Source organism: Columba livia, chromosome 7, assembly GCF_036013475.1.
Source record: "Columba livia isolate bColLiv1 breed racing homer chromosome 7, bColLiv1.pat.W.v2, whole genome shotgun sequence".
Lineage (NCBI taxonomy): Eukaryota > Metazoa > Chordata > Aves > Columbiformes > Columbidae > Columba > Columba livia.
This window is the reverse complement of record NC_088608.1, coordinates 6,099,683-6,123,348: the sequence shown is the minus strand read 5'-3', so window position 1 is coordinate 6,123,348 and position 23,666 is coordinate 6,099,683. Positions and strand designations below refer to the sequence as shown.

The 23,666-nt window shown below is 41.5% G+C and overlaps 1 protein-coding gene across 2 annotated transcripts; it reads right to left on the bottom strand.

The window, feature by feature from the left end:
- Positions 1-7,375: 7,375 nt before the first annotated feature.
- LOC110363615 (transcription factor 15-like) lies at positions 7,376-22,498 on the bottom strand. Of its 2 annotated transcripts, XR_010473963.1 has the most exons (3): positions 21,684-22,498; positions 10,858-21,535; positions 7,376-9,679 (listed from the first exon to the last, which is right to left on the bottom strand). XR_010473963.1 is itself a non-coding variant. In XM_065070321.1 (2 exons), exons 1-2 carry the CDS (start codon positions 22,089-22,091, stop codon positions 21,485-21,487), a joined length of 459 nt encoding a protein of 152 aa, XP_064926393.1. In that variant the 5' UTR covers positions 22,092-22,498; the 3' UTR covers positions 7,376-21,484. The 2 variants fall into 2 exon arrangements, 1 of the variants encoding a protein (XP_064926393.1); XM_065070321.1 differs by having other exon boundaries at positions 7,376-21,535.
- Between the last annotated feature and the right edge of the window lie 1,168 nt (positions 22,499-23,666).

Below are 23,666 nucleotides of genomic sequence, written 5' to 3'. Positions count from 1 at the left end.
GTCCCCCCTTAGTCTCCTCTTCTCTAAACTAAAGAGCCCCAGCTCCCTCAGCCTTTCTTCATAAGGGAGACGCTCCACTCCCTTAATCATCTTTGTTGCCCTACGCTGGACCCTCTCCAGCAGTTCCCTGTCCTTCTGGAACTGAGGGGCCCAGAACTGGACACAATATTCCAGATGTGGTCTCACCAGGGCGGAGTAGAGGGGAAGAAGGACCTCTCTCGATCTACTAGCCACCCCCCTTCTAATACACCCCAGGATGCCATTGGCCTTCCTGGCCACAAGGGCCCAGTGCTGGCTCATGGTCATCCTGTTGTCCACCAGGACCCCCAGGTCCCTTTCCCCTACACTGCTCTCTAATATGTAATTTCCCAACCTATACTGGAACCTGGGGTTGTTCCTGCCCAGATGCAGGACTCTACACTTTCCCTTGTTAAATTTCATTAGGTTATTCCCCGCCCAACTCTCCAGCCTGTCCAGGTCTCTGGATGGCAGCACAGCCTTCTGGCGTGTCAGCCACCCCTCCCAGCTTAGTGTCATCAGCAAACTTGCTGATAGTGCACTCTATTCCCTCGTCTAAATCGTTAATGAATATATTGAATAATATTGGCCCCAGCACTGACCCCTGAGGCACTCCACTAGATACTGGCCTCCAACTAGACTCCGCACCATTGAATACCACGGTCTGGCTTCTCTCCTTAAGCCATTCGTTTGGTATATACACATAGGTATACTGCTGCTGCCTTTTATACACATAGAAAAGGGAGAAATTGTTATATATGTGTGTACATTGTTTGATAGCAGGAAAATATCTTGTGTGGTCAAGAATTCTGAAGAGGCAGGGATGGAAGAGCTGGTTTTGTTGCTAGAAAAGATGTCTTGAATTGCAGATACAAGGCTGGAATTCCAAATTTACAAACCTTTCTGAATATCTGTGCCAAGAGACTTCATCCAGCTTATCTCTGCTTTCCAGAAATCTTTTGATTTCTGAAAAACTTTCGTTTGGAAAAAGCAAGACCAAAAACAAACACAAAACCCCCTCACCCAACAAAACAAACAACGAAAACCCAAACCAAGAATCAAGGAAAACTTCACTCTTTGACTCAGCCCCTGAAGGACATGCAAGAGACATGACCACAGTATTTTGCAGTGAGAGAATATAGAGGAATGTGAGTTTAAAAAGACTCAATTGTTTCTGTCTGAAGTTTGTTTCTCTGCAGGCATTTTGCACAGTTCGAGCTAAGCAGCCACATGCTGCCATCTGCTGGCAAAAAGCACTACAGGTGCTCAGAACAAATGCTGGCAAATACTATCAAATTTATGTCAGTAGAAGACAACCAGTAATTGAAAGACAAAGCCGAGAAAAAAAATATTGCTCAGAATATAAAAAAAAAGCTATGAAAATGAGTGAGACAAGTGCTATAAATCACAATAGTGCCCAAGTGATCAATATGCAGTATGTAAAAGTCGTATTTCACATTAGAGGGGAAATGTGGGAGAAAATAAACTACTTCTTTACGAGCAAATTTCATGTCTTTCCCAACATGCTGTGAACAAGAGAAATATGCAGCATTTCCCTCAAGTAAGACACTTGAGATTGAAACGGTTCTACAAATCTAGAAGCTGACGATTGTGCAGCCAAAGGGGAACGTTGTGTGAACGTGTGCAGTAAACAGTACTTAGTGTGAAAAGATTCGGTAGCAAAAATGACATTTTAATCCCCTCTGAACCTCCCTAACTTCACACACTTGAATGAGTAATGTGTGTTTCCACTTTTAACTCTCTCACTCGATGTTTTAGGACCAGGTTTGTAAGGAATGAGGGTTTGTATATGTGCAGTCAACACATCATCTGGGGAGAATATATAAGCAACAAGTATTCTTCAGGGCTTTTAATGAATTGCTCTGAAAACTGCTTTTCCATGCACAATCCGTGTTGGTTTCCCAGGCTGCTGTACAACACACTAAGGGAGAAGCTGGGGGGGGGGGGCTGTTTCTGTGTTTCTGTGAAAGTTGCCTGCTAAATTTTCCTAAATATTTTGTATATGTATAGAGAAATATATGCAACTCTTCCCTCATTCCCATGAAAAAGGAACCTATATAAAAATCCTGACAGCTTGATCATATGTCTGGATATTGACTAGAGAGTAAAATCATTCTGTTTATGACCAAGCTTACCATCTGCCATTAGGGAGCTGATGTATTTGCATTTGCAGAAGAGTTATCCCTTTCCTAACTACAGAAACATCTAGAGTCTCTTTGCTTTGTGAAACAATTATTGACTCTTAAGGAGTGAGATAGCAGAAGCAGTCCAAAGCACCTCACGTAAGCCCATGTTTCTAGTGCTGGGAGCTTACCTATAATATCCGAACGTGGATGAACTGTGTGTCCACTTGTTTCTCATCATGTCTTCCCAAACATCTCATCCTCTTGTTACCTGAGTCATCTTCTCTCATTTCCCAGCTTTGCTTGACTCACCCGCCTTGTTGATGGTTGATAAATGGCTTTTGTGGTGAATGTAAAGCAGCTAAAAATCTCTGTGTTCAGTTAAAACTTTGTCATGATGAAGTTCACATTCTGTCCTCATTCTTGTTTATAGGCCATATCTGTCTTTAAAGTCTTCCGTATGCACATGTGAATGCCTCTTTTTGAATGAATGAATGTAATGCTGGGACAGGTTCTCTTGCTATTTGAAATAACTAGTTTAATTGCTAAAACTTAGAATTCTGACCCAAAAATGAGGAAAAAATGGCAAACACTTTCATGAGTAATCTTCAATATATTTTTTATCTCATTCAGAATACCACCAGAAACACTAAATGTACTTTGGAGAACAATAGATAATATTTGTGTTTGGGTAGAGGAGTTTATTCGGTGATGGAGATAAAAGGCTGACAATAAGACTTACAGTTCGAGTTTCCTGTGGTGCGCTGTTTGGTCTCTATGAATTTTTTGTATTATTTTATTATGCCACTAACTAGATTTTGTGCCACTAACTTAGAGCTGGCTGTTGATACTGTCCAGTGAGTAGTCCAAGACCTGGGCAAATGCTGGAGAAGTGGAAGCTGGACCTCAAAGTGCTCAAAGCTCGACTGAGGAAAGGCTGTGCCTCTTTCCAAGGATGTGCAGGTAAATACTGGCAGAGTGTTTGTAACCTTTGTGTAACCAGAGTGGTTGAAATTTCCTGACGTTTCCACCTGCCTATAGACTGCCAAAGAGCATCAATGATCTGAAAAAGGTGTTGGTTATGGAGCTGGGGCAGGGAGGGTTTGTTCCACCCTTTTTGGTGTCTTTCCCTTTCATCCTTGCTTGGCTAAAGGAGCACAACAATTCCTGTTTGATAGTCAGCTTATTTTACATATTCAGCATATTTTACATTCAGCTTATTTTACATTTCCATAGAAACCGAAGGCTACTATGGTGGTCCAGTTATCCAAGGCTGTGTCCTGAATCAGCTTGCGGAATAAAATTGCACAGGATGTACGCAGTGGTCAACAAGCTGGCCTGGCAACCATCCCTGTGGATTTCTTTCTATGTATTTCTGTGTGGAGGTTGAAGAATTTGGCCCAGGGATGTCTAAATGGTGGCAACCTGCTGTCCTCAGGCAGCAGAGATGCATGAACTATCATGTCATAAAAAGCCAAAGCAAGTGACAGGCTCTTTTCCTTCGCCACCACCATGGCCACTTGCTTTTCTGCCTGCTAGAATTTGATTGCTGGAGTGCCCCGCGTTATGTTCATTGCTTTATTCAGAATTTCAGGGGGAGGGGGAGGGCACATGAGTGCCCATCCCTACTGTTCTGATTTTGGTCGAAGTCCAAAATCAGTTGGCACCTGTTTTCTAGTTCTGGATGGGCTGTAGTCCAAGTTGATGGAAATGTCGTGAACAGCTGATCTTGAAGCAACGACTGTGAAAACGCTCCTTAAGCCCATTTTTAGCACCGAACAAATAATGTTAGGGTATACTGTGCAGCAGAAAGTATCCCATATTATTTCCATTGTTTTCTCTTGAAATTTTGTCGAAAACCTTATCAATACTGCTACTTTCAAATCGCAAATGTATGTTCTGTACAGTCATAAAATCAAGCCTTGACTTTGAACCTGCCCTACACCTGTATCCAGATCTGATTATTGCTTCCTGAGAGTATATCTAATGAACAGAAATGGTAGGAGGTTGGATATGAAAAGATATAAGCTTGTACTAAATTGACCTCTAACTAAAGAACATGCTGCAAGAGGTTAAACCCAAAACCTTATAAGAATATATACATATTTGATGAGTCTTCTGTATGGCAAGATTTTTTGAAGCCTTGCCATGAATCACAGTATGTCAGGGATTGGAAGGGACCTCGAAAGCTCATCCAGTCCAATCCCCCACTGGAGCAGGAACACCCAGATGAGGTTACACAGGAAAGGCGTCCAGGCGGGTTTTTAATGTCTTAATGTTATGCCCAACCCTAAATAATTTCAACGCAACTTTATCTTGTATTAGGACCCGTCCTCCCTCATGCTGAATCTTTCCTGAATTTTTGTATATGGGCTCATGAAAAAGCACAGCGGGTACAATGGACGTGGAACATTTAACAGTGTTGCTACCCTGACTGATTTTTGTTGGCAGTGTCTTTGGGTACTGGGTTGGTGGGCTATCTCTGGTAACAAAGCAAGTTCCTTTGAGCTTTTAAGCTGGGAGTTTGGCTAAATTTATGGAGCAGAGTATTTTATTGATAGAAGAGCTTGCCAGACTCCTTTGGCAATGCTCTCTTTTCACTTAAAGACCTTGGTGTAAATCTTTTTAATGGTTCAGCTACAAAAAATTTCACAGAATCTTTCCCCACTTCTTAGCATTGCACTATCATCTGTGTAAATCATCTTGCTTACTCATTCTCTTAGCTACTTTAGATTGTTAGTCTTAATGACAGCATTGCAATAAAAGTGGAAAAAAAGTATTTTAAACTGTCATTAGTCCATAAAACTTTGATCACTTATAGTAAATGGGAATGAATCTTGGACTTTTAAGAGAAGGGAGAGGTCAGTGAGACCATCCCTACTCAGCTGTGCCCCCCTGTGATAAAGCGCTCCTCAAGGGGAATAAAGAGATGGAAATGTAATTATTAAGTGTTCTAAAACTTGGATACAGCGAGCCTTTTAGTTATAAAATATGACGCAATAAGTACCGAGGCCTTTTTCCTCGAACCTTTCCTGTACTTTAATTTAGCGTTACGTATTTTAGAGTAGGAGTTATTTTAGCGGCACAAAGTTTGATTGCAGTAAATCATTTCAGAGTTATCGTTGTCATCATTCAGCACTTTCTGAAATGTAAATGCGATGCTGATTTTAGTCCTGAAAAAAGGACTTTTCGCTGTATGTTCTGTATACGCGTTCATTTTAATAACCGTGAATAATAACTGTGGGAAACTCTTCCAGAGGAAATATGAGTCCAGTGTAGAGAAATCTTATGATATCATTAGCATTTTGGGGAGTTAAATCTTTAAGAAAGCCTTGCGTGAGAGACAAAGTCTTCTTTGGGACCTTGTGCTTTATTAATATGAACTTCAACCATAGCCTCTATTTTTGCCAAGCTTCTTTAATATTGATACACTGGAATGCATGACCAGACCTTAAATATACTAAAACCAGGCTTTTGCTGTAATGTTAAGATATATCATTTGGCAGATTAAGACTCAACCACTTGAAATGCCAATACTTCATGTACAAATAATCTTCAAGATTCATTTCAGGTTACCTGAAAACAGAAGCACTGCTGAAGTGTGCAGGTCTCACTCAAAACAATTCACTTTGAAAACTTTGCAGAGTTCAAAGCACTGGATAAGTATATAGGAACTTGTCTTTTAAAACAACAGTGAGATATTTGGTTTGGTTTTTAATGTGTTTAATTTGTAGCACATCTGAAGACACATTCCTGCCCTTCTATCAGGCTTCGCTTGGTGACTTTCCCCCATCCTGTTTCCCAGCTTACGCAAAACCCATTTAGACTCTATTTTTGTTGTGCTTACTTTCAATAGACACATTATCCCCTTTAAGTGAGCAGAATATAAAAAATACACTGTGTCAAGCCTGCTATATAGAATAATCAGACTGGTTTTGGAGTACTGTTGCGCCTTGTGCAGTTTTTGGTGTGTTGGTGAAGAGGTGCAATGTGCTGCTTCGTTGATGTGAACTCGTGTGTTTGTTTCGCTCTTCCTCTTCAATAAAAAACAAGGAGTTTTAACAGGAGTAACCATCTATGGGAATGGAGAAAACCAGCACATTAAACCTTCCTTAAACATGTTGGGGAAATGCAAAAACTGTTTTGAGCAGAAACTGTATGTGGTGTGTACTATACTGAAGAGATTTGCCGTGTTCCCTCTTTCCCTGGTAATTTGTATAAACTCAGGTTGCACAAAAGAGGGTGTAAACACTGGGTAAACATCTTTATTGAATTTCAACCTGGATTATGAATAATGGCTTTGAAGTCTTAGAACTCAGCCTACAATATATGCATTTCAAAAGGGCTTGTTCCTAGCTTGCTTTATTTAGCATCCTTGCAAAGAGTTTTTTATTATTGATTTTGGTTGTTGTGTTTTCCTACAAGATTTACTAGATGTACTGGAGGTGTCCTTTGTACAATTTCATTTTCTTTTATTGGTTCCCTTAGGACATCGTTATCCTTTGAATAAACACAGAAAACTCTGTTCTCCTTCTCCTGTTTGGATTTCTTCCACACTCTTTATTTCTATTTGAACAACCAGACTGGTCAGGGAATTCAGAATTAAGACTCCATTTCACATTCTTTTCCTTGCTTGTGTTGCAACTAATATTGTCCCCGGGGTATTTAATTAAATGAGACAGGAATGCATCCTGACAAAACTGTAGGGCCACGTGTAAGGGCTGGAATGCACAAGATCACGTAGTATGTGAAAATGTTATTAAACTCAAAAGAGCTGATAGGAAAATGTTTGCAGGCAGAATTACTCTATGAGGAGGAAGAACATGTCAGAATTAGAATGTGATATCCACACAGCAGGAGAAAACTCTTTTGAAGTTTATTCCACTTGCAGATCTCCTTCTCTACCACTGTCTATCTTTCTATAGTCTGACTCCTACTTTCCATTTATTAAGAAAACCCCTTTAAAATGAAGTTACAATGCAGTGGTGCAAGCAATCTTGCTTCAGTTATGGTAAAGAGAACAAAAGAGAGTCTTCTCTCAGCTTGTTTATCCCAAAGGAATGGATGGTTTCTGCTATGGATTCAGGAAAGAGAGATACTTAAATGCTGTATTTTCTACTGACCCTAAGATGTCAAGGAATTAACAACAACAACAACAAAGAATAAAGGAAAGAAGAGCACAACTCTCTTCAAATTAAAAAGCTCAGCAAGAATAATGTTTCATCCTCACTTTATTTGTTCTCTAAAGCTTTGTTTGAGAAAAAAAAATCCAAAATTCAGCTGGAGTAGGAATGAAAGAGAAATGTGCCAGACCTTTCAAAAAAGCCCCCAAAACAAGCTGGAAGGCGTCCTCTTAGAGCAGGGTGTGCGCGATAAGTTCTGCCTTAATTGCAAGGATGCAAAAGCTCAGAAAATTGTAGAGCTGCTTGAAGTTCATGCGTCACATAAAAGTAGAGGCAGGCTGTGCTGTCACAAAGGGTCCTTTCTTTGGTTTTCATTTCATTGTTTTTTAATGTAAACCAGATTTATTTCAGACTTAATTACATACTGCTGGTCCTGGTTTAAGCCATGAACTCTTCGCTCTACTGGAAGCACCACAGAAAGATGTAAGCGAGAAGCACTTTTAGCGAAACTATTCTTGTTCCTCTGCCTTGGTATCATGTCAAACCCTTAATGTTTATCACTTTGTTATGCATTTGTGTTTGAATGAGCTGCTTAGTGAGGCTCCATCTGCTCAGTCCTGGTAGAGTCCAGGAGGATGCGAAGGATTCGGTTACAGTGTTTGAAGAGCAGTCGATAACTCCGGTACCGTGGCCAACACTCCCTGCCCTCACTTCAGAGCTCTGCAGATCAACTGGCATGAATGCAAATATTCACAGCTGCACGTGGAATATTACCGAGAACACGATGGCTCCGTGTTTGCCTTGCTTATGCTCATTTGCCTACAAATAGGTGTAGAGTCTTGTTCTGGTTTTCTTTTTCCTTTTTTCCTTTTCTTTTTCCTCTCTTGAGAAAGTGCTCAGGCATGGCTAAAGCCATTTGGGTGAGAGTACGGGGCAGTTGTTTGTTTCCTTTGAAGTGTTTTCGAAAGATTCACATATTATTGACGTCAGACCAATGAATTTGTAGCTCCCAAGTTATCCCATCCAACCTTTAAAAACATACACAGTGTATTCTCTCTTTTCAAGCCTGAATTTGTTTGCTTTATTAGACAAACCACGCTGTCAGGCTTTATTAATGGTAACTATTGGATGTATTCAATTTGAGAACACTAAGCTCTTGTTTTTGGGATTCAGCAGCATCTGTTGCTCAGCCCCATTGCAGTTACCTGCCCCATCTCTGCAGGAAGCTTGGGAGTTGCCATCTCGGTGAGGATTCCCAGAGACTGACTTGGGTGCCTCAGTCTAGAAGCCTAAACAGGGAACAAAGCTGTTCCATGCGATTCAGAGGCAGGAACTGACAGATTCCCCCTTGAGGTGTGTAGGTTGAATGCCTCAAATTAAACAATCTAAGTATCATTTTTAGAATTTTTAGTCATAGCTGATTATGCCTGACCATGGTTTATTGCATCCCTGATTCGTATTTCCCTGCTCTTTTACATATTGCTGAAGAATACTTCTCTTCTACATTTTGCTACAGATTCTCATTCTGTGTGGTTGCTGGTAGTTTTTACTTTTTTCTTTCAGGTCTTGAGATCACATTTGATCCTGAAAAGGAAGCAGCTTTCTTTGCTGAATGGTCTTTTCTTTTGTTTTTATTCCCTGTAGCCTCTGCATATTTCTAACACCGTTCTGGGGTGGTTTTAGCTCAGTGTGAAACTCTTTTTTACCAGCTTTTAATCTTTACTTGAAACAGAAGTGCCAAGTACATTTTGAATTTCAAAACCTTCAAAAGCTAAAAGATGGTTTTGGCCCAGTAATAGCTGGTATTTTCAAAAGGTTAAGCTGCATGCAAGATGTACTTATAAAATTAGTGATGAATCCAGCCTGATAAATTCTGTAGTTTGATGTACATTTTAAATATACCACATCATGCAGTTTTATATCAATCTTCTATGTTGGCGTCTATGACTGGCACGGATGACAAAGCAGGTCCCGACTCCAGATCTTGTTTGCGATTCTGCAGCCTTTACAGAGATGTCCTGGCTGGGTATGGTCTTTGGTTGTATTAACACCAGTGTTACATTTCGAAGAACTTCCACTGAAGGGAAGCATGAAGAATATCTCAAAATAAAGTTGATTTTACCGCTTTGGCCATCAGCGGGGTGTCGCTGCCCCTGCACCGTCTGTAGGCTTGGCCAGAAAGCACTGGATATATGTGAGTGTTTGCTTAAAGGGAGAAACAGGAATTCAAGCAACAGGTACATGATTTAATCCCTTGGCTGACTTGGCTTTGTCTGGTAACAAGTGCGGTTTTGCAGCATGCTGGGGCACAATCAAATTTGGGCTGGATTCTGCGTCCTGCAGTTGTTGGGCTATTACTAGTTGCGTTATTGCGCTTGAGGATCTGCTCAGATTCTGTTTAAACAATAATTAAATTTCATTTGTAGGGGCTGGCTGAATACGTGGAAAGACAGACAAAATAATCAAGGACACTATTATTCACAAAATCAATAGAAATTGTAATAATCTTATAAAGTGCTGCTTCCTTTCTTTTATAAAACCGCTGCATTGTTCATATTTCATATTTTTCTCATGTACAGGTCAATTCAATTTTAGATAATTAAATACACTTTTTCACTCTTATTGGCCTTCAAAGGCTACTGTACATCACCAATTTATATAAACGACACTTGCACAGTCTATATTTAACTTTCCCTACTTGAACAAAGTATTTGGCTATTGACCTTTTCAGGGTCACACTTGTGTATATTACTGAATAACAGCCAATTTGTTGTTCTAATCTGTTATGTGCTCTACATGTTTCATCAGACCTACAACCCTAATAATCTATTTTATTTAAAGATACAGAATTATTCTTGCTGGAAGGTTAGGGAGGTTTGTGTTAAGAGATCAGAGATTTTTGCTATGGCTCACAAGTGCCTGACAATCATTAGAGGAAGTCTCAGTATTCCAATATTTTGGGACTTTAATGTTAAACTTTATTTCAGAATTGTAACACCTGCATGTATATGAAACCTAAACCAGCGAAGCTCTTAAGTTAAAAATATTAAACTCTCATAGTTTCACCACAGTAGAACAGATTAAAATATATCTGTATGCATGTGCTAATGGTACCTAATTATCAGATACCGGCTAATATTGTCTTCATTCACTGAAAGTGAATGTTTAAGTGGATTTTATAATATATAAATATTTTAAGGTAGTCTGTTCATCTATTAATTCATTTCTGCACACAGGTCTACTTGCCACATGGAAACAGGCACAAAAATAAAAGCATATAATGTGATTTCTGCATTTTAATTATATAATCAATTATAAAACACAGACCTGTACAAAGATGAATATATACAAATATATGCACATTTTTTAATGAGTTCTTAAGCACCGTCTTATTTAATGAGATGTTGGGGTGTGAAGATGAGCAGAACGCACAGTCCAACTAAGGCAATAGGCTGTGGCGCTGCTGTTACTGTCAGTCACAAGTTTAAAATAGTCCCGATCACAAGCCTTCTGTCAGCAACCTTGAATTAAATCTCACAAAGCTCCTAATTAACACAGAAATGCACACTAACCTCATGAAGTTGGAGGGGTTTTACTGGACTTGCTAAATCTTGCATTAATTTCGGTCAGAGATGAACACCTAAAGTAATAGCTGCAATTTAGCGTCTACAGTATTATTATTCGCATTATATCGCATGCATTAAAATTATTTATTTTGCCAATGCAAAAAGCAAAACAAGCAAAACAAACCTCAACAAAACTGGAGGCATTTTCTTTTATTTTCTTTTATTTCTGGATTACTAACAAGCATCCAAGAGCCATCTGCAGAGGGCTCAGGAACCTCAGAATATTGAATACTTCAATTTCCTCTCTGTCACTACATCACCGTGTTCAAGGCCACTTCAGTGTCTATTTGTCATGCTTATAAGCACCTGAAATCTGATTTTTCTTACTCACTGTGTAGCATACGCAAACACCCATATAGAAAGAGCCATGATGGGATTCTAAAGTTTGGTGAACACAACACTTAATCAGTGCCATGAAATTTGTTTTAGCTATGGTTTCATATACAATCAGAACCACAGGTACTATTTTAATTTTCCAAGGTGACACAGAGTTATTAGCAACTGAAACCACTCCTTAAATGTTGAGGCAAACTGAGCTGCGGGCTTCATTTCTGCCTAAAATGACCATAACGAAGTACCAATCCTGACAAAAATTGGGACTTGGATGTTATCTGAGATAATGATCCAGTTCTGCGTAGCAGATTGACTTGTCAGGGATTCACAAGGAAGCTCAAATTATGTACCGTATGTCATCAAATAACCACACAGAAGGGTTCTTTGTTATTTTTCCCCTGGTCAGCACAGAGCTCTCTCCCTTTCTCTTCCAGGCCTGTACGTCGCTCAGCTGCTCTGCTGACATTTGGTTGTGGAACAGCGGTTCTGCGCTTGGGGACCCTCTTGGTGGAGATTGCACAATATGCTGGTTTGGAGCTAAGTTACTAAAATGCTTATTTCAATTCTGTGTCTTTAGAATGTAAAACAGAATAAATACACTGAGCAGAGCATCTCTACCAACTCCTCCTCTCTCTGACTGGCTCCATGGCTTGTCCTGGCCAGCAGGGACAGAACATACCTCCTTCAGTATCATAGAATTATAGAACCATTTTGACTTGAAGAGACCCTTAAGATCACTGAGTCCAAGCAATACCTTTATGGAATTAAGCTGGCAGCAAACACGTAGAGGTCAGGCACTCTGTTCATCACTTCTTAGCTGATGCTCACACCTATACATTATTCTGCATTAACTTGACCATGTTTTCGGTTTGGGATACACAAAGGTGGTCGCTCATGTTCCTGCTCATTTCAACACTGGTCAGTTTTAGTGCAGTTCAGGTAGTGGTTGGTCTAGAAGCACATACACAGAACTGTTTTAGGATGTAGGGGGATGTTAGATGTGTGTGTTGTCATTTTTAATCAGCATCTGAATTTTTTTTCCCATAAAACCATAATTTCATTTTCAAACACCCAAATCTTGTTGAAATCTAAATGAATCTGGATATTGACAGATAGGTTTGTGCAGTTCCTGACTGTACAGTTTTAGAAGCCATTGCCCCAGCTGCGTGTCTTTTCCTGCGGCACAGTAAGTGGCTGGCGGAGCTGGCAAAAGTAACCGGGTCCTTAACCACAACTAACAGTCCAATGTGCCCTTTGAAACTGCTGTTGATCTGGTTTCAGCTATTATGTCAGTCCAGGAACAGTGGTACCTTCAGGGTTTAATCTGTTTCTGCTGGTATAGGCAGCAACTTTCAGCAGATGGAGGTGATGGGCAACAAATTCCAAATCACTGGTGCAGGAATTGCCCAACCTTGTCTTTCAACAGCCTTTATTTTCTACATTACTTAGATCATTAAGCTTTCTTTTTCTTTTCTTTTCTTTTTTTTCTTTCTTTATTTTTGCATCTGCTAAACTACTTATGAAAGAGAACCAGATCTGGAGGGTAATGCAGTGAAATTGCTAGCCTTTTAGAATCAGATAATTACACCAACATGAGAAGATCAGTAACTACAAATAATGTCAGTAAAAATAAGTTCCCTAATTCTTATTTATGTTATGGCTATTTTTGGACCCCTTTATACTCTTTGAGGCCATAAGATTTTTAAAGTCCATAATGGAAATGAGAATGGGTCTTTTAAATAGTTTTAATTAAACAGTTTGACCACCTTAATTAAAACATTTTGAGAGTGCTGGTGTTTTCCTAACAGTAGTGACTTGTTAAGTCATTTTTCCTGCGTATTTCCCATCCTGGGGGAAGCTGGACCACATGGGTATGGGCAAACACACCAGGATGACAGTGAGAAATCATTTCTGCCCAGAAGAGGGTGTGTAATGTGCTAGTGACAGCTGAAATGTGCCAATCAACAGAATGTCTCATGTAACGAAGTACACTGCAATGTTTCGGTATTTGCTGCAATGTCAAGGCGCACCGTAACATGCATTTTATTTCTCCTTCGTCTCATTACAGATGCTAAAATAAGCAGAAACGTGCTTTATGGAACAGAAAAGTAGTCTTTGTTTTTTACCCTGACCCTAGCCGGACTCAGCTGTATTTTGTGCAGTGCAGGAATGGTGTGCATTGCTTTTGTCAGCCGTTTCTCCTCAGGTCTGTCTTGCTGGTGCTGCAGTGGTCCTGACCTACGCCTGGCTAGTCCAGGCTTGGAGCTTTGCACCTACACAGCACAGATACTGGGCGTTCCAGAGGCTGCCTCTTGCCTCAGCCAGAAACGCTCGCTTAGGCTGTTATCTTTCACAGCACCTGTTATTAAAGCCTGTCTTTTCCACTCAGATTTTCTTTGAGCAGTGTAGCAAATAAAAATAATGGATTGCAGTGGCAACAAACCAGCACACAGTAGGACCTTCCCACCCTGAGCCTGGCTCCTTTTTCCTATGCAGGTATCTTGGCTCAGTTTGTTATACCTCCTATCACGTTCTAATTTCTGTTATGCACTTCTGACACGCTGATTACTGTACATCCATGTATTTAGCATACGCTCAGGCTCCAGTCACTGGCAGCACCATGTGTTCTTTAAATGTTACCCTTCAAAATTTCAGAGTCTCATAACTTCTTTCTATACCACTGCAGGTATCCTTGGTAAACCTTTTTTAGTTAATAAGATACAAATATCCTGTGGTACTGTTCACTAGCCCGGCATTCACAATCTCAAGTCTCCCTCCATCATTTCATTTGCACAGGCACAGTAGTTAAGACTCTGTATTTCTCTACACATACTATTCTTTAAAGTTACAATTTTTAACAGATTTTGCACCCAACTAGACATTTCAGATAGAACTCGGGGAAGTTCTGATAAACAGTGAAAATAGTGCCGAAAGGGGGCTGGATGGAATATGCATTCTGTGTGAGGTTTACTTTTCTTGCAAAGGCTTGTCATGTTAGTGATACGCAACACATCAAAAATCATTTTCTGCTTATCATTCTCCATATTTTTTTGTGTAGTAGATAATTCCTCTCCATGTGTAGCACTATGTATATTTCTATATTGAAACGCGTTTTTTAAAGAATGATTCTCCTTTTATTTTTCTTTTCAAGTTCATCTCTAATTCTAGTCCTACCCTCCAAAGCTATCACCTGTAAATTTAAATCTTAGTCCATCATTCAAACAAATCATAAAAGCCTTTCTACTAATTCAAGCCCAGAATAAACCTGGCAGGTCCTTCTTATAGAAATAGAGCCCTGTCTCTGACTGATTCTGTTTTTGGCAATCCCCTTTATAGGCATGTTCAGTTCCTCCTTTTTTTTCGCTCTTCCATTGATAATCAGACCTGGATGCCCCTCATTTTCATTCAGAATAATAGATCCTGGCACTGTCCAGAAGTATACATTTTGTTTCCATTTTCTATTGCGTTTTTCAAGATTTTTTCTTATTATTCTCTTCTACAGCCTTCCTTTCCAGGGAACCACAAGCTCATCATTTCATAGAATCATATGAAAAATAAGATTGAGGAGGACCTCTTGAGTTATTCAATGCATTTTCCACTTTCAAAGCCAGGCTGAACTTCAGAGTTCCACCAGACTGCTCAGGGCCTTGCACCATGAAGCTCTGAAGCTCTCCAAGGAGAAGGTTTCCACAGCCTCCCCAGACAACCTGTCCCAGTGCTCAACCATAGTCAGAAACATCTTTCCTTAAGCATAAAAAAAGAAAAAGGGAACAACCTCATTGCAACTTGTCATTATTGCTGCTTATCCTTTCACTGTGTTCCTCTCCTTGATTTCTACCCAGTTTTCTTCCTCATCTCCATTTTAACCACCCTTCTTCCTGTAGCCTGTCCTGGGTGTCCCAGCCCTTGTACTATCTCTGCAGTGACTATTGCTGCTGAAGTCTCCCCTTACCTTTGATTATCATCTAAAGGATTAATTTGATTGAGAATATAAAGAGAGATGACCCTCCCACACCTTATTTTTCACTGTTTGGTAAGACGTTATCCTCCTCTCATCCTCTTTTTTTCCCCTGATATAGGGCTGGTATTTTAGATAAAAATGAGCTCTGAGAGTTCCCATTTTCTCTGTTTATTTGGAGAATTCATTACATTTTGCTCCTTTTCATAGCAAAGATGTTATTTCCCTAGGAAAACTTCGCTTCACGACACGCTTTCAGGCTAAAGCGCGGCTGTCTGATCTTATCAGGACCTGACAGATGCCTCCCCTTTCTGCCAAGTACTATTCTCTTCTCAAAGAATTACCTTTTTCTGTAATCTTCGCATTTAAAAATGATCTGCATACATATGCTTGGAAAATAGGGTTTCCTTTAACAATGTGAAGGAAAGACAATCAGATGTTAGACAGAGATGCCATAACAAGTAGGATTATTTTTATCACTTACTTATTTCATCACCCATTTCAGTGTAATTGTCTTATTTATATTGGCTTTTCCTTTGAAAGAACCCATAGCAATTTCCAAATCTTTAATTAAAACCTCACAACACTACTGTGATGTGAACATAGTAAATGAATGAGAGAAGATAAGGCCTTTCTAAAGCAACTGGTATCTTAAGTGTTTTGTTACACTAACAGTGGACACTTTCTTTGGTGCATCATAGTTCACTTGTATCGGGATGTCAAATCCTTGCACGAGCTCAATTTCTTTGGGAGTTTGGGGGTGTTTTATGCATTTGTTTTGTTGTTGTGTGTGGCTTATTTCTTTCTTTTAATTTTAACATAAATGCTTTACCTCATCTGGCTTCAGAGGGTTCCACAAAAAGTTCCAGTGACCCAGCTGGGGGGTCAGGAAACAGAAGCTGGAGGAAGGACTGCCCAAAATTTGCCTTCTGCTGGGGAAAATGGACGCATACGTACACCCTGATTTTCTATTAGCCATAATTTAGGTGCCTGATTGTAGCACAGCAGTTCAGGAGGACCTTTCCCAGTTGCCTAAATTATGATAAATATCTAAATATCCATTAAAAGAGCAACAAAACTCTCTTTGGTTGCCCATCTCAGGTCAGTTGCAGCACAGTCCTTGCAGAGCTGAACATCCAGATACCTGTAACCAGAGGCTCCTTGGGAGTCCCAAATAGACACCAAATACTCTTTGTACGCACTCCTGGCCAGAGAATGAGGGAGCGTTACAATGATTAGAGCATTTGTAGGGGTAAGTGCTGACCTGGACTTTAACCAGGATTTCTCTTGGCAGCACAGAGAATCTCCTCCTCCGTGGGCTCCCGGTTACTCTTCATCATTGTCCTCTCTTCCTCCTCCTCCTCTCCTGAGGAAGCCTGTATTCATTTCTGTACAGCTTCAAAAGTGGGATGAATCTTCAAGCTTTCTGAAACTCTGTATTATGTTGCAATAGCTACAGGATTTCAGGTGAAATAAGACACTGAGCTGCCTGGCTATGAATCTATATCCAAATTTTGAAATGGTTTTTGAAGAAAGATGTTCAGAGCAGTCTGTTCGGTTCTTCTCACTATTAAGTAATGTTCTTTTCTTAGCTTTCACAAAATTCTACAGTATTTTTTAGCCCAGTAATAATTCTCCCTTCCTTCCCCACAAGCCCCATGTTGATTCTTTACAACCACTTTTTTTTCAACCTTCAAAGGATTCCTGGTATAATATACCCCCCCAGATCTTTTGTCTTGGCAGCATACAGTCTATTTTATACAAATCCTTTCTCTTAGCCTTATATTATCTACTAGTTCTTACTATCAATCAGGACATTACTACTCCCTTTCGAAAAGTGGTATTTAGACAGCTGTCCTAGGTTCTATATATTTGAGAGATTCTCTCAACATAGTGTCTGGTGTCTCACTGTGCAACAGGCCAGAACACAGAAAACAGCTTTTTTAGTGGAAGGAAGTCGAAGGTCTGTTATGAAAGAATCTGGTAATCAGCGGCATCAAAGACTTTTGCGTCTGAAATTTTCAGCGGACTCTAATTTATGGTTGACTTCCTATGGTTTCTGTGAAATGGCTTATACAGTCTCATATAGAATATATATAAGGGGGGAGTATGTGATGATGCAAGATTAAGTATGGGAAGTAAAGATTTAAGATTTGCCTTTCAGAGAGGGCCAAAGAGAATCATTTTGGTGAGTAGAAGGTTTTTTTCAAAGGGTAAATTTGGCAGAGGTTTAATGCAATCAGTTGACTGAGAAGCTTGTCCTCTTGCACTGATGCTCTGTTTGCTGCCTTAGGAACCACGAATCCTGGTCACAAACACGTAACATCCAAAGAAAACTGCTTATGGGGAAACGTTACGCCCTACAATTTCATGAAAGCACCTAGGATGCATCTTTAGTGCCATGTAGTATGTATGTACATACATATGCTATGGACATACATACATATATATATGCTGCTGAAATCTTGTATAGATAGGTTTGAAAAAGTGAAAGAAAAAGCTTAAATACTTATATCTTAACTGAGATGGCTATAGAACTAACGCCATAGTTTTCATCACTTATTGTTTAATTTAGTAACAAAAATACTGTTTATTTCAGCAAATATAAGCATATTTTGCAAACAAATACAGATTTTTGTAAATAAGCACATATCCAAGAAAGTATTAGAAAGGAAACTTCCATTTTGTAGAACAGAACTGAAAATAGTAGCTAACATGTAACTACTTTGATTTACATTATAATTAATCCATAAACAACCAAGTAATATGTTCAAATACTTCTTTAAACTTAGCCAGTAAAATCAGCAACATGATCTATTCATTTTGCTTGATGCTGGTTTTATGCTGTGATGTACCAGGCTAAGTACAATGATTTATACAAAGTACTGTGCTTGGAATACTTGAACAATCATTTAATAGGATCTAAGATCACCTGGTGTATATCTCACCATTTCTGCTTTATTCATGCATCATGTAAATTGAATAGCCAAGCGTATACAGGAAAACAAAGATGGGATTGGCGTTAGGCATGTCTCTGTTCATACATCCAGAATGAACTTACAAATATGTGGAAAAAACAATGTCTTCGGCAGAACAAGAGGGGGAAAACTCACATCATCGCAGTGCCTGGCCGTCAAACACGGTACTTGCTTTTAGACAGCTGAGTTCCAAAAATTTGGCTTATAAATATGGATCCGTGCATGCCACAAACAATGCCTCTCCATCAGTGATTAAAAAAATAGAGCTGATAAGACACATAAACTCACACAGTAAAAATTTGATAAAACACCCAATGATGAGTGAGCTCTTTAGATGTGAAATCTGAGCACTCAATTCATCTGTGTCTCTAGAAATTAAATTGTTTTTCCCTAGGTGTCTAGAAAACTCAGGACACAGCAACAGCTCAGTCCTGTAGCTTTTATTTTCGCTCCTGAGGGTAGAGAAATTTTAAATTATAAATAGACTTAAGCAAAGTTAAGTATCTGTCCCCATTTAAATACAGAGTGTTACATATGTATAAACACAGGCTTGAAGTCAGTTCCTTGGAGAACTCACTCATCATTGTTTTGGATAGATATTACCTGTCTATACCATGAATATTTGGGCCACAGTGCTCTGGGGCCTAATTTCTGCCATGATCAATCAGTGTTACTGGAATTCCAATGTTATTTAGTAATTGAAACCCTAAGCATTATACTGAAATCTTCAAGCCCAGTTGAATCCAACAGTTTCTCCTGAGTAAAGAGAGCAGAATTTAAGGCTACACTGAGCCACATGCAACAGGAGATACGGCCAAGTCATAACAGCCTGTTCCTGCTTTTGTCATCGACAAGCATTTTGTAGAAATGCTATACAAAACCAAGGGGATAAAATCCCATTTATAGCGAGAACACCGAATTCCTGTAGAGTTGAGCAGATTATTCACGAGTTTCAAGTCATGAGCTTTCATGTGGACTTTCAAGTGGACCTCAATTTTTACGCTCATTTCCTTTAATAACTAAGTATAGAGATAATCCTATTAAATCCAAATAAGCTGCGTTTGCCAAGAACCACTCTTAAAACTGCAATAACGTCATCACACTTCTAAAACCCGAAATAATTAATCTTATTGACTTATGAATCGCAAAATTTTGCTAAAATTGTTTAAAACTGCATTATTTTTTGTCATTTTAGGGTATCATACTGAATGATACAGCTAAATGAGTAAATTAGTACTAACTGTCCGTAAAGCAAGTCAGGTGCTTTGGTTTAATGTGTTCCTAAGAATATAGAGCTTAAGTGTAAGATCAGCTTTAATTATAAAGTAAATAATTTTTTAAAAGACAAACTTTTTCAAATATAAAACCAAACAGGAAGAGATGTTTGTGGAAATCTATACCCCACACCCATGCTGAAACAATAGATAAATTAAAACTCACTCTGTATAAACATGAAAGAGTTCCAGCTTCAGCAATCAATGCCAAAGCAAAACAAAGATCATCATCTGGCAGCCATTTAAAGTTCCTTAGTAAATAAAATAATGATAGAAACCTTTTAAAAGCATCTTCTCAATCCAGGAAAACACAGCATGTAGATTTTAATAAGTGGGTAGACCGACGTGATGTGGAACTGCTGCAACTTTGCTTCGGTGCGTTTCTTGATTAGGATGTAAAGGAGAAATTTACAGCAGGTTCTGGAGGTACAACAGATTTTTTCCTCATGATAAAGGAAAGTCGCTCAGTGCACGTTGGGGAGGGGAGAGGGAAAAGTAAACAATGTGAAGTTGCATGAGCAACACACCAAGATCTTGTTCTCGCTACGTTCTTCATAATAAACGCCAGGATTTGCTTTGCACTTGGGGGAAGATGAGAAAATTCTGGGCAGAAAGCAAAGTGAGCAACGCGGCGCTGCTTCTTCAGTCCGCCCAGCTGGCGGGAGCAGCGGGGCTGGCGGGAGCAGCGAGCAGATGGCATCGGGGAGACAAACACAGACAGGATTCCTTGGAGAGCTCCTCAGAGCGGTAACGTTACCAAGCTCGTAAAGAATACAGAGAGCCTCCCGAAGTAATAAGTTAAGATTAATTAAGGCCAAATTAAATATATTATAAATAACTATAAAACCATTGCAAAATTGAACTATCTATATGGTTTTTTTTAAATCCACTGTTAGTGGGGTTTAAGATTTTAGCCTGCTGCTTTGCTGACGTCCAAAACTGGAAACGTAAAATGCGCATTTGCTTTTTAGACTTCTAAAAAATAAAACGTATACAAGTTAATAAACTGAGGGAGATAAATGTCATCGGTGATGTACAGGCACAACTTGGGAATGACCTGGGTGACGGGGAAATGCAGAGAGCCCTTGGGAAACCCTCCCTACCTTGTGCTTGCCAGATTTAGAAACAACCCACGCTATGGCCTCAAGTTGTGCCAAGGGAGGTTTAGGTTGGATATTAGGAAAAAATTCTTCATGGAAAGGGTTGTCAGCCTTTGGAACAGGCTGCCCAGGGCAGTGGTGGAGTCACCATCTCTGGAGGGGTTCAAAAGGTGTTTAGAGGAGGTTGTTAGAGACATGGTTTAGTGCTAGAGTTAGGTTATGGTTGGACTTGATGATCTTGAGGGTTTCTTCCAACTGAAATGATTCTATGATTCTATTTAGAGGACTGGCACGACTTTCACCATTAATAAGAAGAGAGCGTCGATTACGCAGCACTTGTCTGCTTCCCTCTCCTGTCCTGGCTACGTCCCGTGCCTATGTGCACAGCAAATGGTGGTGCTTTCTCTGGAAGTTTCCTGACTTTCTGTGAACACCTTAAAATAATCCTCCAGCATCGATCAAACCGCCCGAGCATGTCAGCTGTTGGTCTCAGCCCCGCAGGCCGGGACTAAGCATACAGCTGGAGGAGTGGGCGGCCGCACTGCGTGCAGCCCAGCCGGGCTGAAGGCGTACGGCACGACATGTTCGTGACAGCTTCTCCTGACAGGGGACACTGTGCATTTGCAAGTTCAAGTTTCATCATGTGAGATAGGTTTAGGAGACATCAGGCTCAGGGCTTGGCTGCTGAGGTTTAACGTTTCTCGCACTAAAATAGCTGCCGCACCAGGTGCAAGTGTCTCAACAGCGTTTGATTTCATTTGCAAAATACCCTGAATAAACCTGTCGCAAAGCGAAACAAAGCACATAGGCTTCAAAAGCAACTTTTTTAGGACTGTGTTATTTAAGTGTAAATGTATAGCATGAGTGCAGCGATGTTACCCAGAGCAGTTGTACCGTCCGTACAAGGCTGGCGCGAGCTTCTTGGCCGATTTAGTGTCCACTTAAAGCTGGACCAGACAGCGGTTTCTCTCCTTCTCGGTGCTGTACGAGGGATAAAAAACACAGGTCAGGAGACACCAGGGAGACCCCCAAACCCTCGGTTAGGACAATCCCAAACCAGACCCATAACCACCCTCTGCAAGACACGATCCCGGTGCCCGAAGGGAGACGCTGGGGAGCTGCCCCTTACCCGCTTCCGCTGCTCGCTGAGGCAGAAGGTGCAGATGGGCCTCGGCGTGGCGGCACTGGATGCTGGGGGCTGCGGGCAGGGGTCCGAGCAGGATTCCGAGCAGGGCTGCGGGCAGGGCTGTGCGGTGGCCGTGCCCTCGGCCTGGCGCCGCTGCAGCAGCAGCACGTTGGCCAGGTGCGAGATGTAGCTGGACGCCAGGCGCAGCGTCTCCACCTTGGAGAGCCGGCGGTCGGCGGGCCGGGTGGGGATGAGCCGGCGGAGGGCGCCGAAGGCCGTGTTAACGCTGTGCGTGCGGTCCCGCTCCCGCGCGTTGGCCGCCGCCCGCCGCCCGCCGCCTCCCCGCGCCCGCCGCCGCCGCCCGCCGCCCGCTGCCCGCGCCTGCTCCGCCGCCCCCCCGCCGCCCTTCATGGCGCCCGCCGCCGCCGCCCCGCCGCCCCATGACTTTTATGGGCCCCTGCCCCTGCCCGCCGCCGCGGCCCCGTGTCCCGCCGGTAGCGCGGCAGGTCGTGCCTGGCGCGGTTGCTGCTTTTAGCCGGGGGCCGCCGCACCTGTCGCCGCGGCCGCGAAGGGCTCGATCCGGCGGCGCCTCCCGCGGAAACCCCCCCCTTTTCCTCCGCCTCCCCGCTGCCGGGGGGTCCGCGGGACGAGGGGAGCCCGCGACGGCGGTTTGCAGGGAGCCGGGTGCTCTGTCCTGCGCCCTGCAGCGGGGGCCGGCGGGTGGGGGGCTCCAGCGGGCACAGGTTCACCCGCGGCAGCCGGGTCATGGTGGGAACGGCCCCGTCCCTGCTCTCAGGGTGTGCAGACTTTGACAGTTTTACTCAATCTGCACCCCCTTGCGCCGTTCCAGTTGTGCACATACACCTATATATGCATATATGTATTACTTGGAAGGAGCTAATAGAACAAGCACAGGAGTGGATTCCATCACCCTCCCCAGCAAGCACTAGACACAGATACAAAACCAATTCCTCATTCTGTTCAGAATGCCTGCTGTCCTCAACCATTTACTTATTAAAAGGTCATCATGAGCACTGGTTGATTACTCCTCTTTTCTCCATAGAACTTCGACAGCCTGCCTGCTCTCAGAAACTCATGAAAGGTCACGGTGCAGGTTTTCTCAAATGAATCATGTCTACCCAATGAAGCATCCTTGACTGACTCTTTTTTTTTGTGTGATCCCAGAAGCTTATTTGTGGCAGTGATATTGTCTAAGTATTAATCCTTCTTCCCCCATCAGGGCCGGATTAGCAGAGTCGTATCTCTTTAATCGAGGACGCGCACGCTCAGGACAGACAGCTGCTTTGACATGTTTGGCTGGGAGTCATGGCCTCTCAAAATACATCTAGTACCAGCTTGCAGGGCTACATCTATGTGCTGTGTTCATCAGCTCTGTTTGTCAGCCTGTTTTAATTGTACCATACATCAGTGTACTGATGAGCAAAACTTCTTTAAGGTGATTAATATATATATTACTTGAAGGGGGGGAGGTTCTGGCTTCCCATCAGCTGATGTTTTTGAGATTTTTATGATTTCTGTAACAAAATGTCAATGCCATACACATAGTTTCAGGTTGAGGTTCTTTGGTAGCAAAGGCAGCAGAAAGACAAGGCCGATGGGCAGGCGAACGCCCTGCTGATCCAAAGCGGTTCCTTTGGGGTGCGGAGCGGGATGTGGCTCTTCATCATCAGGTGCTAGGAAGGCTGGGTTCAAAATCATGCAAGCGACAGTTTTCCCTAGAGTGTGTGAATGTAACTATATACTTCCATAGTGTTAAAAGCTCTGTCTTCTGTCTGCTTAACCTTTGAAAAAGTAAATGATCTAGAAAGTTACAAAGTTGAATTTCAACACTTAGAAGTGCTGCTTTTAGTTTCCTGAGAAATGAAGTTCCCAGACAAGCTTGCACTGTCTTCCACGTGGGTTTCTCCCATTTGCTCACATACAATATTTCTAGAGTGACATTCTAGCTCAGCTGAAGTCAGTGAC

Bases quoted from the DNA above. Each gene is read 5' to 3' on its own strand.
- LOC110363615 (XM_065070321.1), bottom strand. From the start codon at position 22,091: ATGAAGGGCGGCGGGGGGGCGGCGGAGCAGGCGCGGGCAGCGGGCGGC. The intron at 21,536-21,683 runs GTAAGGGGCAGC...TCCCTCGTACAG, and splicing joins TCAGCGAGCAGCGGAAGCGG to CACCGAGAAGGAGAGAAACC.